General features: G+C 43.5%; 1 protein-coding gene across 18 annotated transcripts in view; it reads right to left on the reverse strand.

Annotated features, from left to right (window-relative positions):
• The window catches only part of LOC117896350 (dystrophin), a 161,806-nt gene that overhangs the window by 83,301 nt on the left and 59,234 nt on the right, over positions 1-19,271 (reverse strand). The window contains exon 1 of one of the 18 annotated variants that reach the window (XM_034804620.1): positions 1,687-4,425. The exons of 16 other annotated variants lie outside the window; for them this stretch is intronic. In XM_034804620.1, coding sequence (XP_034660511.1) covers positions 1,687-4,410 — 2,724 coding nt within the window. In that variant the 5' untranslated portion in view covers positions 4,411-4,425. Of the gene's footprint in view, positions 1-1,686; positions 4,446-19,271 lie in introns of those variants that run through there. One more of the 18 variants, XM_034804619.1, reaches the window with a different exon arrangement.

The following is a 19,271-nucleotide window of genomic DNA, read 5'->3' on the forward strand; positions in this document are numbered from 1 at the left end:
ATTTCTCTCTCAGTAGAAAATCTCTCAAATTAGTAATTTGCCAAGTGAATTGGCTATGAATGTTTATGCTAATTTTTGGTTTCACTTTAATTGCTAATTGGTATAATTCTGTGGGCATCAGTTATGCAAGGAGACATTTCCAATTCCACAACTTCCATAACTAATTGGCTAAAGTCTACTTCAAAATATTCGTTTAAGAGATTTCGAAATAGACGATGGACAGTGCGTAGCGAAGGTGTAAGGCAGGCAGGACAGGATTATGTGGTAATTATAAATATTTATATAACTATTATAAAATAGATTTATAATATCCTTGCCTTAAAAATATCCTTGAAAATACATTTTCCAATAGTTTATCTATGTATCTTCTACCCTTCTAGTCTCTTCTGCTATTAAACCCATCCCTAAACACCTTAAGTCCCCGTAACGCACTGTAAACTACTTAAATTTATACATGCAACTTATTTAACAAACGAGAGAGAAGTCAGTCTGGGACACAGTGGCAGACAGAAAGACAGTCACATAAACTCAATTTGAGCATTTCATGTTTCCCCCAGGAGTGCTCCCTAAAAAGGAATCTCGCATACCGAAAACCACATGTATACGTTTGTACATAAATTTAAATTAGACGGGCCGAAAACCCCAACCCAGTAAAGGACTCGTAGGAATGAGCGATAAGCCTACAATTAGAACTGTAGTTCCCATTTGTCATTAGCCATATTGTTTTATGGGGGATACAAAGGATTCCACGAAAGGGTAGGCCAAAGAAGATGTTGCCACATCCGATTTATTCACATTTTGAGGTGCGACACACGGGAATGAATCCATGCGGCAGGAGTCTTGATGATTATCTCGCACATTTTCAGGATTTTCGTGACTTGATTAGCTCCTCTCTGTGTGCTCCACCCATTCTGCACTTTGTGGGTGTGGCAAAATGTTGATTAAAATTTCAATTTTAGACTTTGGCCCAAAGATTAGTTTACGTAACGTAGGAAAATGACTTTGTAGTTTATTAAAATTAATTGGCTTTGAGCACAATTTTGGTTTGGGAAAATTTGAGAGGAATTGATGAAGGAACGACACTCCTGCGAACTGCCAATTTAACTTTCTGCATCATTAACTGATTTGATGGCTTTTTGGCCCTGTGCAGAGACAGTTTTTGGTCAGCCCGAGATAAGCTTAAGCGGTGTTGATGTCTGTGTGTGGTCTCTGACCTCCGTGCGGGCTTTTAGGTCATTTCAATGAGGATGAATTATGTACAGCAATAAAAATTATCTGATTGGAAAGTGTGCGTGTTTGTGTATGTTTTATGCTGATGAAAGGAGAGCTTGGACAGAAAACAGGTCTCTCAGCTTGTAAAAGGTTGCGAAATGTGTTTAAGGTGTGTCAAAAAATAGCAGAATCAATGCAGTATCACTTTAATTTGCTCAACATCGTTTGAATATCGTTGCATGTAGTTGAAATATCTCTAATAAATATTTAAACATGCCCAAAGCTGTACTTACTCATTTAGTGATGGTGTTTAATTAGTCAAAAGCAAGTTAAACATACCTAAAAAGAGAGAAATTTAAGAATTAAAATCTAATAAAGCTTATGCCAAATAAAATGATGAAAAATTAAAGAATTAAAGGTAGACCTGCTGCTGACTGCTGAGTTAAAAGTTTAAACATTGAGAGGTTTACTCACCTGACTCAAACGATCCTGACTATCGATGATATCGATAAACAATCGCATGCGATCATCGAGTATCTGAAAACCGTTCCGCGGCTGAAGCAACAAATTCTGCACCGCATCCCGAATGCTCCCTGGTGTGGTGCTGCACGAGCTGCTGTCGTCGCTGGTAAAACCATTTTGATATTGCTGCTCCCGATCCCGATCCCGCTCTCGATGCTGCTGCTGCTGCTGCTGCTGCTGCAAGGTGGCATGTTGCTGATGTGTCTGCTGCTGTTGCAACTTTAGCTGCAACGAATGCTGTCGCAGTGCCTCGGAACATTTGCGCAAATAATCGTAGGAACCTTTCGATTTGTACTTGTCGGCCATGGCCTGAAAACTATCCAAAATCTCATTAAAGTCCGTCAGCAGGGGGGCCGTCGAGGGTGTCGTTGTGGCACTCGATGCTGTCGTTACGGAACCCAACGAACTATTTGACTTTGACATGACCATTTGCTGGAGCTGCTGCTTGGGCGAGGTGCTGTACAGAGGAGAGCTCGTGATGACACGCAGTTCAGAGGTCAGCGAGCTGCCACCGTTGGCAGCCAAAGCCTTGAGGCTGCCGCTGCTCGCAGAACTGGGGACCACTTTGCTGGGACTCAATGCTTGGAGATCCTCGCTCATTAGTCGCAGATTATCCGAGATTTGATGGAAGCTCTCCGATGTCACAAGCGAATGTTCTCTTTGATCCAATTTGGCATTGCTGCCGCCGGGTAGAATGCTGCTCTTTGGTCTCCTTCTTGTGGGCAAACCATTTGTTTGTCCTGCTGGCAGAACGGGCCCTGTCCCTGCTCCTGCTCCTGGCACAATCGTGATTGGCGTTCCCGATGTCACATCTGGCATTTGCAGTGGCTTCGATATAAACGAATCCAATGTCTGGGAATTGCTCATCTTTGGTTTGTCCACATTCTCAGGTATTTTATTGGCGCGTATGGCATCCAGAAATTGTCGCAGCTGATCCGAAGGCGTCGGCGTCGCTGTGGCTGTGGCTTCTTCTGCTTTGATTGGTGCTGCAGCAGAAGGGGGAGTCTCTGCTGCCACATTCTGACGTTTCAATGTGCTTGTAGGTTTGAGCACATCCTCGGGCATATGCTGCTGATACTCCTGCCGCATGCTGCTGCGAATGTTGTCCAGAAAGAGCCTCAGCTGATTCGATGGCGTTTGCGCCTCATTCGCCTGCGTCGTGGACAGCGAGGCCAATGATTTGCTCACAATCTCAGGGGATATCATGTTCGGTTGAAAGTTGTTGTTCAGATTAGTGTTGGTGGCAGCAACACCCCCACTGTTGGCAAGACTGTTGCACGATGTGGGTGTCAGCAAGTTGAGATTCGTTTGGCTCTGCTTTGCCAGCTGCTGTTGGCGCTTCAGTTCGGAGAGGAGTTTCGCCTGCTCCGAGTACTTTCGCACGCTCTCTGTGATGGTTCGCAGCTGCTCGGAGTAGGCCCTCAGCTGGTGCTCCAGATATGCCTGATCAGGCGCTGGCGCAGCATAGCTTAGGGGTCGCGTCTGCTCCATCTTGGAGTTGCTCTCTGGCTCTTGGAAACTGATTGAATGGCGCATCATATTCACCTGCCCCGCAGCAGCGGGACTCATGGGCGTTGTGGACAGCATATTATCCGTGCTGCTGCTCTTTTTGGGACTCTTTTGGCGGCTCAGGGTGCCATTGTTATTGGTATTCCCATTGGGAAAGCGGCGCAGGGGTATCGGAGGCGCCTCGGGCTGTACTCCATTGAAACGATCCAAGCTTCTGGGTCTCTGTGTGCCATTGCCATTTAGTGTGCCATTTAGGGTCCCCTGCTGTTGGTGTTGCTGCTGCTGCAGTGGCGGTCTGGGCGTGCTCTGTGATCTTCGTGGCACCACAGGCGCCACTCCAGCAGCTCCGCCTGGCCCTGCACCCGTTTTCCTATGCACCGGCACTGGTGGTGCCGGTTGTCCATTTGTGGGACTCTGTCTGTACTGCTGAAAGATGGCTGCATACAGGGATTCCTTGTCCACTCCATTGGAGGCCACAGTGGCCGTGGCTGCAGTCACAGCATTCCTCAGTTGCTGCTGCTGTCGCGACAGTTGCAACAGCCGCTGCTGCTGCTGTGCATTGTAGTCCACGAAGCCAGAGGAGGAGGAGGAGGAGGATGAAGCTTGAGGGCCACCATTACCCACAGCTATGCTGTGTGGTCGCTGCTTCAGTCCCCGTAGTCTCGATGGCTCCGCATATTCGGGCATTTCATAGTTGCTGGTCACAGAGGTTGCCGTTGCCGCAGCTGGCGATGTTGCAGCTCCCGGTGGCGCCTTCTCTGTAGGCGAAGGACTGTTCAAAAAGGGATTGTTACCCTTGAGGGCAATGGGCTGTGCCGCTCCTGGCAGCCCCGTGCTGGGCAACATGCTTGTCAGCTGTGGCGGCGGACCTGGCGAGTTCTGCAACAATTGTTGCTGCTGTAAATGTTGCTGCTGTTGCTGCTGCTGCGTGCTTCCCGGATACAGTAAGGACTCGCTAATGTGCAAGTCCAATTCATGGGCGTTCGGTTTCGCGTAGATTGTGGTCGATCGCATGGGGGGCGTGGCTGCCGCTGGATAACCCGTGATACGGAAACCATTCATGTTGCTGCTCATCGACAGAGATTGACGTTGCTGTTGTTGCTGTTGCTGTTGCTTCTGTTGCTCGTGCTGCTGCTGCTGCTGCTGCTGTGTAGCACTTGTTGTCATGGCGCGTACTGTTCCTTTGCTGCCGCCATCAATGCAACCATCAATCAATCAATCACTGAGACTTTCTTTTTGTTTTCTTTTGCATTCAATTTAATTGCACTTCGAGGCGCAATTATTGAAGATATACTGTGAGAGCGATGCAAAAAAAACACACAAGAAAATACTGTAACGCGACAGTTGCCAGTTGCCATTTTCCGAACCAATTTATCGGTAAAATGTAAGTGTAAACAGGACTCTCTCACGGTATGCATAATATTGGCAAAATGTTTGTGGAAAAATGTACTCCGAAATGCAGCAACAATGGAATAAATATTTCTGGCTAACTCCCTCAATGTTAAACCAGCAAATAATGCCCTGGAATTATGCTAATGGACTTAACAGAAGAGCAGAGCTGTCTCTCTCTATCTCTTTCTTTAGAGACAAACAATATATTTTTCATGAAAATAATAGCCTAATAAATAGAAAATCCAGTCTAACACACAAGCAAATTCCATTAAAATCCATGAAAATCCTCTGCACAAATGAACATTAACTGCAAAATAAATCAAAGGCAGTGAGCAAGCACCAAGCAAGATCCTTTAGAAATACCTGCAGAGAACTTTGGGAAAGAAAACAACCCGAAAACTTGAAATTTGAAGTTTTCCATGTGGTTTTCCTTTGACACAAAACTATTCATGAGAATGTTTCCCGAAAACAAAGGAAAACAGGCAAAACATTTACACGCTTTGGAGCATAAGTACGCCATAAAGGGAAATGAGAGGACATCAGTATGAGGAGGCAGGACACGGGGCGGGGTTGGTATGTTATCGTATGGGTTGCTGCTGCTGCGGTTGTGTCAGTGCTTAGGGCTCGACACAAACATAAATATTTAATAAAAAATGCGCATAAATTATACAAAAACAAATTCGAGTTGAAATAAGAAGCAAACAAAAGTAAATGAAACATACAGAGTGGCAGTGGCAGCAAGAGAGGGCAAAAGGATGGCTGATAAATACATGCCATGTGGGAAATTACCGCGAACATGTAACAAAATGCACATATGAATATGGAGTTGGAAAAGTGTGAAATAAAGCTGGAAGAGAGTCAGGGAACAAGAGAGAATTGGGAGCAAAAGAAAGGGAAGACAGGGACGAATAGGTTAAGAAAAGAGAGATGAATGTTGAGAGTTAACATGCGCCGAGTGTGTAGATTAATTTACACGGGTACAATTGTACACTTGGAGAAATTTAAGAATTTATTCTGCAAAAGTGTGAAATGTTGGCCTGAGAATAAGCTATTCCCAGTTCCTATGCCCATTCACATAATTTTAGCATAATCTTCACCTGTTTCCCTTCCACTCGAATCTGCATTTTCTAATGCCAAATGAATGCACATAATTAATGAAACTGCCATCAAGGTAGAACATTTCATAGATCAATTTTGGCCAAAACCAAATAGTCAAACCCAAAAACATATTCATGTCAATAAACCTGTCACACAGAGAGCCACAGAGAGAGTCCTGGCATCTTGCTACCTGCACATTTCCGTGCACAAACATGTCAATCAATTAAATTCCAATTGCAATTTGACAATTATACCATTAAGCAGCTGCCATGGATCCGCCTATCCCTAGTTGCAGTTGAGTAGAATTTACAGTGGAGAAGGGAAGGGAGGGCAGTTCTGCATTCTGCATAAGTAATTCTTTTTTTTTTTTACTGTGCAGGGTCTTTGTGGGTCTCTCTCTGGGTGATGCACTTTGTCAACTCTCGTCATGCTCAGCTGTCTGCTACGTGCCTCAGCTGTCTGAACTGCATGTCCCAGACCTGTCCTGCACTGCCCTGCCCTGCCCCAATGTATCCTCTTCTCTGATGTGGTTTATAAGAGACAGGGGAACGACACACCCTGCCTGCCTGCCTGCTCGAGTGTGTGTCACTGTGTTAGAGGAGGCAGGATTCTGTGGAAAGTAACTTGTATCAACACTTTAGCACATGCACAAGAGACCCACTTTCCCCTTCCGACGCAAACATACACACCAGAGCGAGAGAGAGAGAGAGAAACTGAGAGGGAGACGCACTCGTACACCTGCTGACCCTCTCAGAGCATTGCCCCCTTGCATTGCAACGTCTTGACATATTTGGGTTAGATCTGCGCCAAGCCCCTTGCCCGGCATCCTGCCTCCTGTCTCACGCTCATTAGAAATTCCAACTAAATTCTCTGGTCGTATATCCCTGTGCTTTTGAATCTGCTAATGAACATAACTCAGCAGCAGCAGCAGCAGAGACTCAGAGACAGCATCTGGGTTTCTACTCCTCTCTGCTCTGGTTTGCAGAAGTTTTTGGGTTTGTTTGCTCAAGTTTTAAATTAATGACAGCATATTTACTTGCGGTCCAGAGAGAGCTTCAGCGAGCGCTCCAATGAGAGCTCCAGAAACCCAGAAACAGCTGCCAAGTTGACCAACTTGAAATCTTGGAAATAGATTAACAAAAATTAATGTTTATGCCTTGGTTTTCCCGTGCTGCCTCTGGAGTGGAAATTAAATAAGATGTCCTGTCACTGTCACGAAAGCTTCTACTGCTAAGATGAATCTTTACTTCGTTTCGTTTCGTTTCGTTTCCCTTTTTCTGGAATTTGATTTAATTTTGTGGCCATGTCAAGAGGAGCTCTGATATCTTCTCTCTGGGTTTGTGGTGCCGTCATTTGTGTTTGCATTGTTCTCGTGGTTTTTGTTTAGAAACCAACAAAATGTCGTGCTGCCAAAAAGATAAATAGCCTCAAGAAGTGGATGAAAAACCATTAAAGACAAGGCTGCTTTTCCTATTTAATTTTCTATAAATTATGCAAGCTGCTCGAACTCTTCGATGATGAGTGCAAAATTTGCAGGAGTCGACCGCATCTTTCGCTAATAAAACTTGACCATAAATTAATTAAAAGACAACACACGGACACACATGCAGAAAATAAAGGGGCAGGGCAAACCACACTCAATGATTTTCAATTAATGTGGAAACCTAATCAAACCAACAGCAACAAGGAGAGTGCCCTACAAAACCTGACCACAAGGATGGGCTAAAAACCCACATAGACAGAGAGGAAGACAGAGAGAGAGAGATATATAAATGTAGCTGGAAAAAGGGGTTAAAAAAGCAGGCAAATCCAGTGAAAGCAAATCCGCAAAAGCTTAGAAAAATTTCCCACTGTGCTGTTATTTGTTTCTTTTTTTCTCTAAAACAAACTATCGACTAAATGGAAAACCCAGGCAGAAAAACCAGGAAAAACTGAGGGAAAAAAGAGCGTATAGCGTCGCAATTCAAAAGTGAAAAGCTTCACAAGAAACAAAAAGCAAACAAGGATAACAAATGAACACGGGGCACCAGAGCACAGACAGAGCAAACGGGAGAAGTAGGGACTGGTCCTCCTGCGAGTGTGCTCCAGCGAAGGGGCTGGGGCTACAAACACTAAACAAATAGACATGATAAATTAAAAAAGCAAAAGCAAAGCGGCGAAAAAAAAGAAAGAAAGAAGAGCAAAGCAAAGCAGGAAAAAGCAAAGCATGGGCAAAGAAATGAAAAGCAAATAACGCGACGCATTGCACGCAAAGCTCAAGGAAAAGATTACGGGAGCAAGCCATATCCCCCATCCCGCCGTTTGTAAACCTCATGGCACCCCCAGAGCCTAGCAATACCTCCTCGGTGGGTGTGGCAGCAACGCTGGTCGATGTGTGTTAAGTGGCATGCCCCAAAGGCGTCAAGAGGCACGCAGGATAAATAACAAAACGACACTGATAGAAGAAGCAGTAGATAAAGGAACTGAGAGTGGGAGAGAGCGACAGAGAGAGAGCAAAAAAAGACACGCGCGAGCATATAAAAAAGGGAAGCAGATCTGTCTGCTAGGCGGTGCAAATGGAGGGGGGCGTGGCGTTGGCGGCGTGTTTGGTTAAGCCTTCCAGCAGGTGTTGGCGCGTTTGAAATGCGAGCGATTTGCAATTTGCATGGCCGGGAAGCAACACTGCCGCCTGCCTCATCCTCAGCGCCAATCTCAAGGGTTAACAGGGTTGTCAAGGCGCTGAATGGAGAGGACGGGCTAACGCTCTTCAGTCATCAGATTGATTGGGTGTTGATTTGTAATAGAAACTGCTGGGGTACGATTTTTGCTGTTTTTAAGTCAATTTTGATATCGTTTTCCGTTATCGATAACAAGTTCGATACATTTATCGATCAGGTATTCATATTTTTAAATAATTTTCGATAGCTTTTTGTCACGATAAACGCAAATATAGTTAAAAGATCCTTCCAGACTCAACCCCAAAGCAAAGCACACAACACACAACTGAGGCATTTGTAGCACACATTTACACGCCACCTGACAACCCTATTTGCTTAGCGATACATCAACACGACACCTTCTGGCCAATGGACATGGGCAACATGGCTAATACAGCGGCAACCAGAGGCAGCTCCCACACAACAGCACAAAGAGCGCGAGGGGGAGAGGGAGAAACACCTGGCAAATACGCAGCCAAGTGAGAAATGAAGACGAGTTAGTTAAGATGGGAAGTAGCGGGGGGAGCAGCGAGCTGCCTGGACGACTGTATGGAAAGAGATAAGCCGCACCGCTGCTGCTCTGGCAACCTGCAGTCACCTCAAGCCATCTGGCAATGCTTTTCTCCGACTCCCAACTGTGGCAGTGGCAGTGGCAGTGTGCAGGACGACAGCATAAATCAGGACACACAGTCAGAGAGAGGGGAGGAGCAGGAGGAGTCAGAGGAAACGATAAAAGACAAAAACACGGGGACAAGGGAAACGAGCACGAACCAAACGGCCACACTAATTGAAAAGCAAGGTGGAATTAATGGCTGGGGAAATGTAAGCGCCACCAATAAAGTTTTCCCTTCTGGCCAGAGAGACCAGAACAAAAACCCAACAACAACAAGAAAATGCTCAACTAGAACGTAACGGTACTTAAGTTGGCCAATTTGGAGTCCACGCAGATAAGGAAAAACCAAAGGCCCTGCCCCCTGCCTCGCCTTTTTCCGACTGCTCTTTTGCTTTCTTTTTCGGTTTTCCTATCCACATGAGTAAGCACTGAAATTAGTTTTTTTTTTTTCGGTTAGACAATTTTATTAACATTTAATTGAAACAAGCAAACAAGCAACAAATGAGCTGCCACAAGCAATCAACTCATCGGGCAAAGTACAGTGCGTATCGGGACCATAAGGCGAGCATCGAATGTGAGTGGAATTAAAGTTGAAATGAATGCTAATGAATGAATTAAACCTAAACAAACTATTTATATTATATTATTTGTATCATCTTTACTTGTCAACCCTTTAACCATCTTAAAGCATTATTACGCACTGTCTTCTGACCCGAAATTAACATCCATTTATGCCAGTTAATAACACAATCAAGTTACTTATACGAAAAGGGCCGACAACCGCACCTTTTGCCAAGACTCTTCGGTTCGCCGTGTTCCCTTTTCAAAAGTTTTAATCTGCTAAAAGCCAGCCGCCGTGGGATTATGGGCTTTTGGCATGTCATTGATACACGGAGCTTCACTGTAACCACATGTCTCTCGTTGTGTGTGTGTGTTTGTGCCCTCTGCACTGTGAATTTTATGATGATGAAGGTGAGAAAATGGCCAAGAAAAGGTGTGCGGTGTGTGTACGGGTTATAAAATAAACTTTGAGCGGCACACACATATAAATAAGAAAGTAAACTCCCAAACATTCCCAAAAACAGCATAACCAAAGAAAAACTTAAAGAACAAACCGTGATAAAGATCTTTAAGGATTTGCAGCACAAATGTTGGGCCCATAATTCGTGTTTAATAATTCATAAGCCTCTGGACCCTCAGGTCAGGAAACTCACACACAATACGACAGCCTCCCGGTAAGTTATGACAATTAAATGTTGGGTTGTACCCACAGCAAATTTAGCTACCTCCTATTAACGATCATCTAGATAATCCTTCAAGAATTAAACCTTTTAAAGAATTATAACCAAAAATTTAAATGCCATTTGGAAGGCAGTTTTCTTTTATACTCAAGTGCTGGAAATTTTATTTATTTATGTGAGACGAGCGCCATGCCATTTCTTTGGGTGCTTTCGTGCTACGCTTCTTTCGACTGCACATTAAAACTCGATTATTTCGATAATAAAAGTTGAGGGGCCGACGTGCAGCGAAAGCAAATGCTGCAAATTTGAAGAAAACTTTAAGCATAAAAAAGGGGGAAAAGAGTGGTGAAAAGCGAGGAATATAGAACGAAATAGGAAACATTAAAAAGTGGCATTATTCGAAAGTTTAACTATTTATGAGGCGCACAACAAGAACATATAAATGAAAGGGGTAGCGGGGTGTTAGCGGGGCATCGATAAGAACTCTATTCCATTAACAAACAACTTTTCTTTGGAGAATTTTCACGCTGCCGAAAAACTTTTTGGGCCCATACAAATAAAATCACAATAAACTAATTGAATTCAACAAATCGACAGCAGACGGCAGAGCACAGGAGGAGGAAGGAAGGAGAACTGCGCCAACGGAAGCTGTGCGCGAAATTAATTCAATTGACTAACAATAATAATTTGCACAATAAAAACCGGCAAAAAAGCGACTGGCAGAAGGCGAAAACTTTGGGTCCGAGATTTAATCACAGAAATGAAATGGAACTCCCCTGTTGCTGTTGCTGTTGCTGCCACTGCCACTGCCACGGCTGCTACGTGCCACGTTTCGTGCTTTCTGGCTGTGATGGACCAACTTTTTCTCCTCCTGCTCTTGCTCTCGTTTGGTTGTATCGTAAAATTAATGAATTTGTTATGCAAAAATCCACAAACTACTGGAAGAAGAAAAACACACAACGACGATAACGAAGTGAAAAGTCCAATAACAAAAGTGTGGCAAACAATTAAGCATAAGGATTTGGCAGGTGGCAAGGATGAAATAGATAAATAGGGGAAACTAGGCAGCAACGTGTCTGTGAAGAGTATAGACAGGAAAAGGCAGGGATAGGTGTACCCTTTGAGTGGTAAAACTATTGGCAACAGGAAGATTTCTCAACTGAGGTAACATTTTGGGGTAAACAAAAGAGCAGATTCATCTGCTAACCTCCCATTAGAAATTTGTAGACTCTCTTCATATCTTGAAAAGTCCAGCAATGCGTACTCGCAACAGCATCAGGGCAAAACCACTCGAGAGCAAAACATGTACCAGCACAAGTTTCCTTTGCTGCTTTCTTTACTTGTTTTCGGTGGGGTTCAGGGTTCTCCTCTAGCCTGTGGCACGTTTCTTGCCTAACTGCTCACAAGTCCAGTATTCGGTTTCGTTTCGAAACATTTTTATTTCTATTCCCCCCAAGGAACCCACACAATGGTCGGTTCTACTGCTGCTTCTTTCTGGTTGTACAACACTTAAATCCCAATTCGTTTCTCGAGCTGCCAGCAGGAGGAGTCACACAAGGAATCACAGAATCTCAGACACACACACTAGAGTGGGAGAGGGAGAAACATGGCAGGAGCTGGAGATGGGGTAGAAATACTTACTTAACATGCATATATGGATATTTTATTGATACGCAACTGTGAGTGCCGCTGGGCACTGAGACCGAGAGCGACTGAGAAGAAAAACTCTGAGAGCAACCCAAATGGGGAATGGGGAAATAAAAATGAAAATGTGTTGCGAGGCTTTTAATGCGTTTTCCCCTCGCAGCAGCAACATTTCCATGGGTTGGTACTCGCCTCGAGCAAGGCACGGCATAAATGGCCATTGGCCAAGAAGGAGCAGGATGAGGACCAAAAGTAGGGATCAGCAACCGCCTCAATTGCACTGCAGTCAAGTCAAGGCTGCGGAAGTCACATGGAAATCCCTTTGATTTTTTTCTGTTCTTCTTTCTTTTCGTTTTTATGTTCTTTTTTTCTTACATTTAAGAAGACAAATTTTCACACTCGTTTTACATCATTTGGGGGTTTTGGGGTTCGGGTTTACTTTTGGGTTTCGTTACGGTTAAAGGTTAAAGACATTTTTGAAGCATGAATTGAATTCCATAATTATGTAAAAATGATGGAGATTTTGCGAGCAATTTTGGTGGGAATATTTATTGGAACTTTGAATAGAATCAATCGTCAGCATAAATGCCTTTGAAGATCATTTTTGAAGTACGAAATTTCCACTTGGACACCCTTAAATGTTTTGGTAATTTTTCTACCAAGTAATTTACCATTTATTTCCTATACGGAAGAGGCATTTTGTCTCCCATCTATTCTACTTAAAGAGCATTCAAAATTCCTGCAAAAACCTTCCTGCCATTTACCCAATTTGTTTCGTCTCATGCGTCAACTGTGTTCATTCATCTTCCTTCGGGTTACGGATTCGAATTTCACTGCTGATGGAAAGGCGGACAGAACCGAAATGGACCGGAGCTGGGGTTAACAAACAATCAATAAAATTGAAGATTTGCCTTTTTCGCTCTCGCAGCCCCACAAAAGTCATGCCAGCTGCTGCCGCCTGGATCCATATATATGTACATATATACATAAATATCTCCCATATACACTCGCATATCTGAAGAGTGAGGGACAGTCAGGGAATTCACAAATGCCGCCTGATTAATGACGCAATAATTGTTGGCAGGACGCAGGAGAGAATGGACCCTGGACCCAGGACGCTGCTGGTGCCCGCAAATGTATTTAAGTTTTTGTTTTAGCCTTCAAAGTGCTAAAAAATGAACCATTTGTTCAGGATCAATGGCTGGCTGGCTGGTCCTATTCTTTGGACCATTTGATAGGATTATTATCGTGTTTTCAGCCCTTTTTGGCATTTGATTTTGCGGAAAGCTTTTCCATTTTCCCTTCGATTACCATTCGTTCCGTTCAATTTACCAAATTGCTTGAGTAAATGGAAATTTCAACTATTTTCCTGTCCCACTCCCTCTTTGGGGTGTTTCTATTAGCGGGCAACCGAAGCTCTTGGCCCTTCGCTTAATGATGATTTATATTTGCTTTGAGCTTTGAATTGGTTGGTTAATTATGGTTAGGGGGGGTTCGGTGTGAGGCTTTGGGGTGTTTTTTTTTATCGAATGAATTTCAATGATAACTGGCAGTTTGAATGGATTGCTGATTGATGCTCATTGAAATGCTGTGTGGTTTCATGATCAACAAGTAATTTAATTCAGTTGGAATGCAGTTTTGGGGAAGGTTTTTAGGGTTATTGAATATTAATATTGGGGAAATCTGGATCATTGGTTGATTTGTGATAGTTTTAATTCGAACTGGGTCTCCATGGAGTTCCAATAATGGGCAAATAACTAATTTGTTCCGGATTGCTACTTATTTAATTTGGAAATGTGCTTCAAAGAACACTGTTTTCCCCAAGCTAGAGGTATTCACGTAACTCTTTGTATTTTATAACATATATTTTAGTAAATTTGCGACTCCCCAATTCTTATTTTCTTCGAACCATATTTCTATGCTAACAAATTATTCCATCAGCCTGAGGCTTGTTCGGGGGCTTAGTATTTAATAAATCCTCAATCCCGTCAGAGCATTAGCTACCCACACACCCACACATAATACATAATCCTCTCATGGAGCGCAAACAAAGTATAATTAGCAAAAGGCAGAGAGAGAAGGTGTTGAAAATGGTGCAAGAAAGAGAATGGAAGAAAAAGTAGGAGAAAAAGTGGAAAATGAAGTACAAATTTTCATAGAGCTGCGATTTATGGCATTTCCCGAGATCCCACAGGATATTTGTGAGTCGTCCTCTCAGGTTGCCTGGCAGCAGGCAGCAACAGCGACAGGCGCGCTAATTTGTTAAGCCCACTTACACATTGGAGCAACAGAGCCCGAACCCAAACCCGAACGAACGAACACAAACCCCCCAAGGATCGCCCCGTGACATGGGGGCTTTTGCGGCATTATCATTAGAATTTAAATTGCCTTTTTCCCGTAGATGCTGAGCTGCTGCTGCTGCTGCCGTTGCCAAGGCAAAGGCAATGGCAAATAATTTGTGGCGCCACCAAACTTGGGCCCAGGGCCTTCATATTTTTATGAGATTATTTACCCTTCCGCCAGAGCCCTTGGCTCTTGGCGCTCCTTCGTCTAATTTAAGCACCTTTTCTTTAAGCTCTTTTATCTAACTGAATATTTAATTAACCGCAAAACGAGACGAAAATTGGTAAGAAAGTAGAGGAGCTGGAAAAAGTGAAAACTGTTTGGTGTGGAAAAACTGTGTTGGCTGATGACAAGAATTGGGTTAATCCCCCGCTGCTGCTGCTGCTGCTGGCAAAATATTATCCAAAAGTCGAAGAAAAACTTCTCTGCCAGAGGATGAACTTTCTCTAGAATGATTTTCACTCCCCACTCCCCTCTCTCTTGTTGTTTTAATACCATTTTATTTTTTTATCTTGTTTAACTTTTATTATCTTTCCTGGCGTCTGATAAGCCTTATCGGGCATGTGTTTTGTGTGGCTTTCTGTTGCTGCCGCTTTTCTGCTGGTACTTTCTGCTGGTGGCAGTTTCTGAAAATAGTTTTATTTGAACTTTATAGCAATTGCAACAACAACGAGGGGAACAAGGGAACGGGCATCCATCCTGATGGCAGCGCTCTGCTGCCACAACCGCATTTTGTGGCTTGCCAGGGTTGTCATTCCATCCCACCACATGTCGCTTATAATTTTGCCGTTACCTCTGTGTAAACTCTGACATTTTTCTGTGGCTTTTGCCTACCGCAAAAATTAAATATTATTCCAAGATTTGCTTTGACTTTGAAAATTTGTTTTCGTTCCTATGTTGCCCAAAAATATATTATCTTTTATGTGCTCGAAAGAGAAGAATTATTTTTCTTTTGGTGACCTCGTCTGGAATATGTTTTTGTTTACAGTCCAATTTTGATTTCTTTTTTTTTTTTGTGTCTCTTGCTGTTTTTGGGGTTATTTTTTGATTGACAATCACATGTCGTTGTCGTTGTCATTGCCCGGTGCTTGGCGCAAATATTTGCTGGTAGAAAAAGTTTTGTTTGGATCATGATTTATGTGGGCCAACCAATGGAGGGTATTTCAGGTTTTAGGCGACGTTTGTTGGCGTTAAATGCGTTGGAATCTCGCATTTTAAGAGTTCGGCCAGACGTGGTATCAGTCTGATCATTAGCGTACAAAAACTAGCATCAAGACCATCATCATAAAATGCTAACAATAAAAACCTCTACCTTATGCACTTCTCAGTTAGAGTATTCCCATCTTCTGCCTAGTTTTTCCTCTATTTTAATCGTATTTTATTTTCGTTGCACTTCCACATCTGCTGCTCGGCTGCTGCTGCTGTTTCTGCCACTGCCTGCCCTGACATTTGGCAATGTTTTGAGTGAATGGTGTCGAACATTTCTCTCGCTTCGCACTGGAGTGATGAGCATTTTCTCATCTCAACTCGTATTTCCTAGTTCTTTTCATTCCCAGCATTTTTCTCTGTCTCCCACTCTCCAACTATTTTCATGTTGCATGCAACTGTCGGAAGATTCGTGTTGATTTATTTTCTGAAATTTCAGCATGGGGGTCCAAGCATAACATTGATGGAAATGCAAATTCCCAGATTGATGGGCACAGCGATGAGACATAAACAAGTGCTTGAAGGTGATAAATATTGAACTGTATTTTCTATCGAGAAAAGTTATGGCAAGAAATTCTTTTCTTTAAAACTTGAAACAAATTTAAAAGTAAATCTTGGAAAATCCTTTTCCCAGTCCCTTCCTAATGGATTATCCTAAGCTCTTTCATTCTTTCTTTCTCGCTCCAACTCTTTAGTTTTCACCTCAACTACACCTGTAAATGTCCTTCAACGTGAAAAAACCCTTCCAACCACAGCCATAAAAGCCCTCCTCCTCTTGCTCAAGCCTCATTCTCATATTCTTCCATACAAAATGTTAATGCATTTTTAATATGCGCATAATTCTCTTATACTCGTACTCCTGCCTACATATATATTTATCCAAAAAGACAAAGACATGGAAAAGTAGAGGAACAGGCAAAAAAAGAAAATTCACAAAAAACCAGTGAAGAATAATTCAAAAAAAAAAAAATCACAAAAAAAGGAAATGCAGAGAAAATGAGTGGAAAGATGGGGAAGGGAGGAGGTGGAATAAATAACATTTAGTGTGAAGCGCTGATAGGTGGGGAGGGAGAGCGAGAGAGAAAGAAGAGAACATGCGAAAATGTAGTTAACATTGCAAAACAGTAACCGAATCAAGTGGAAATGGAATTGAAAGCGCAAACACACACACACACACACAGAAAGAGTGGAGAGAGTAGAAAATGGTGAGCAGAGAAATGAGGAAGGAGCGAGAACAGAGTGTGGAAGTGTAGGACAGGCACAGTACTACACAAAAGTATGCAACCGGCTAGACAATCAGTGTGCACACATAGAGATGTGTGTGCATTACTGTATGTGTAAACGCTTCTTTTGTGTTGTTTTATGTCTCTGTCTGTACGTATCTGTATCTATCTCTCCCTTTCTGCACTTTGCTGCTGCATTTCCAGCTGCATAAAGTTCGCATTTAATTTCGTTCGGCAACACTTTTTTTCTACCGCTCTCTGCCTGCCTTTCGCATGCCCTGTAAACGTTCGTCGAAGGGTACATGAGTTGCGCGTAAAGAAGGAGAAGAACCATAAAGGAAACCAAACAGTAAAGAGGTTCGTTCCAGAATTGCATATTTTTTTGGGCAATTTTAAAGATATATTAATGCAATTATATAATGGAAGGAGGACTCTTATATAATCTAGAGTCTAGACAAATACCGAGATTCATCGGTATCTGAATACAATTACAGTCAGCATGAGCCAAATCCTGTAGTGGATAACAACGTCTCTTTGGAATGATGATAAACAAAGCTTTTATCCATCGATCTTTTAAGATTCAACCCAATCGGTTTACTATTATATCCAAGTAAGAACCCTATTTCTTTAATTACTGCCAAATATCGGGTATCTACTGGTCCAAACTACTCTCCTGCTATTCCCGCTTGTTTTTGGTATTTTTTCCCGCTGGATCTCTCCTCGTTTTTCACAAATATCTGACTGTTGTAGACTTTATCGCATGTTTGGCCGCGAGTTATCATTTCAAGAGACAGCAACAACACGCACACAAACACACTTACACACACACATACAAAAGAGAAAGAGACAGAGGCATAAAAGCTAGGACAGAGAGGTCCTGTAAACATGTCGCAGTGTCTGTGAGGCGTCTGCGAGCTTTTCCGACTTTTCGCTATGTGTTTTTTTTTGTGTGTTCCTTTCGCTCGCTTTTCGTTTTGTGTCGCGAACAGGAAGCAGTCGGCCCCAACACTGGCACAAATTAAATGCAATAACATGAGAACAAAAAAACAAGAAGAAAAGAAAAGAAACCCAGTGAAAAAACAGCAGTGAGAAAAGCAGTGAAAAAACTTCTATGAACCTCGGGTTGCATGCCGCAACGGAAATGCTATGCCAGGGGGAGGTCCCGAACAGATCCTGTCTGGCACTAGAACAGAGAGAGGGGGAGAGTGTGGGAGGGAGTGAGAACTAGTGCCACGTTCAAGCAATTATAGTCAAAAGTGAAGTTGTAATCTTTGGTGGGTCTAGGGAGAGAGAGGTCAGCCGAGAGCTCGCACTCTTTCTCTCTCTGTGGCTGGCAATGACAAATAACTTTATGTGAGAAATGGCTGGAAGGATATGCGAGTGGAACCGTATCCAAAGTTACGCTGAATAAGAATGCAGAAGGCAGCATACAATGAAGCAACCTAAGTTCAGTCACTTTTTGTCCTTCCATCAATCATGTATTTGACATTTACATCAAATATTATTTGTATAAAACATTTAAAAATCAATTTCTTTGATCAAAAATGCAACACTATTCACGACAGTCGAAGGATCCGCCAGAAGAAAACGAAACCCCGCCAAAGCCTATTAAAAGTACACGGAAAAAGGATCCACCGGTGCCACCGCCCACTCCTAGGCCGCCAGGGCCACCGACTCCACCTGATTCACCTCCGCCCAAACGTCGGACGCATCGACAGACATCGAATCAACCATCTCCACCTCCGCCACCGCCACCGACTACGACTTCGCCTGGAGGAGAAAGAAGAAGTCTCTTCAGAAGAAATTCGCAGCCATTGCCGCCAGCGACACGACAGAGCCCTCCACCAGCGACTGTTCCCGCAGCAGAGAAGAAGAAAAGACAGACTCAGCAATTGCCTCCAGCTGCCCCATCAACGACTGCTCCTTCTGCACCATCAAAAACTGTTCCTGCAGCAGAAAAGAAGATCACAAAGCCCCACCAGACACTGTCTCCAACAGCTCCTCCTGCAGAAGCTCGGAAGAGCTGGTTTGGAAGACGGTCTCAGTCATCGACTCCTCCTACTCCTCCTCCTGCTCCGCCGCCTCCTCCTCCTCCACCGGAGCCATCGAGTCCTCCTCTACGAAAGACTCTTCTGCCTGGTGCAAAGACTCCTCAAGCACCACCACCACCGCCGCCGCAGCCTAAAGAGCCACCGCCATCCGCATTGAAACGATCAAATCCTCCCGCACAGACGAAGAAAAGCAAAATGCCACCGGCTCTCGCCCCAGAGTACACGAGCTCCTCTTCAGCGGAAATGACACCACCGCCGAGACCACGGTTAAGCGCCTGGATGCATCGCCGGACAACGGGCAGACTGCCGGAACTGGTGCGCGAAAGGCGTGACACCAAATGGAGAAAAATTCGAATAATTGCAATAAATGTCTGCCTGTATACGGCCCTCGTGCTGATTGTCTGTGCGGCTGTCTTTTATAGTACCTTGAGATAAATTCTCTATAAAATTAAGCTAATAAATTGATAAAAAATACTATGTAGCTAAAGCGCTACTTTTGGTCTGAAAAATGCTTCATAAAT

The sequence above is a fragment of the Drosophila subobscura genome, chromosome O (assembly GCF_008121235.1).
Source record: "Drosophila subobscura isolate 14011-0131.10 chromosome O, UCBerk_Dsub_1.0, whole genome shotgun sequence".
Taxonomy (NCBI): Eukaryota; Metazoa; Arthropoda; class Insecta; order Diptera; family Drosophilidae; genus Drosophila; species Drosophila subobscura.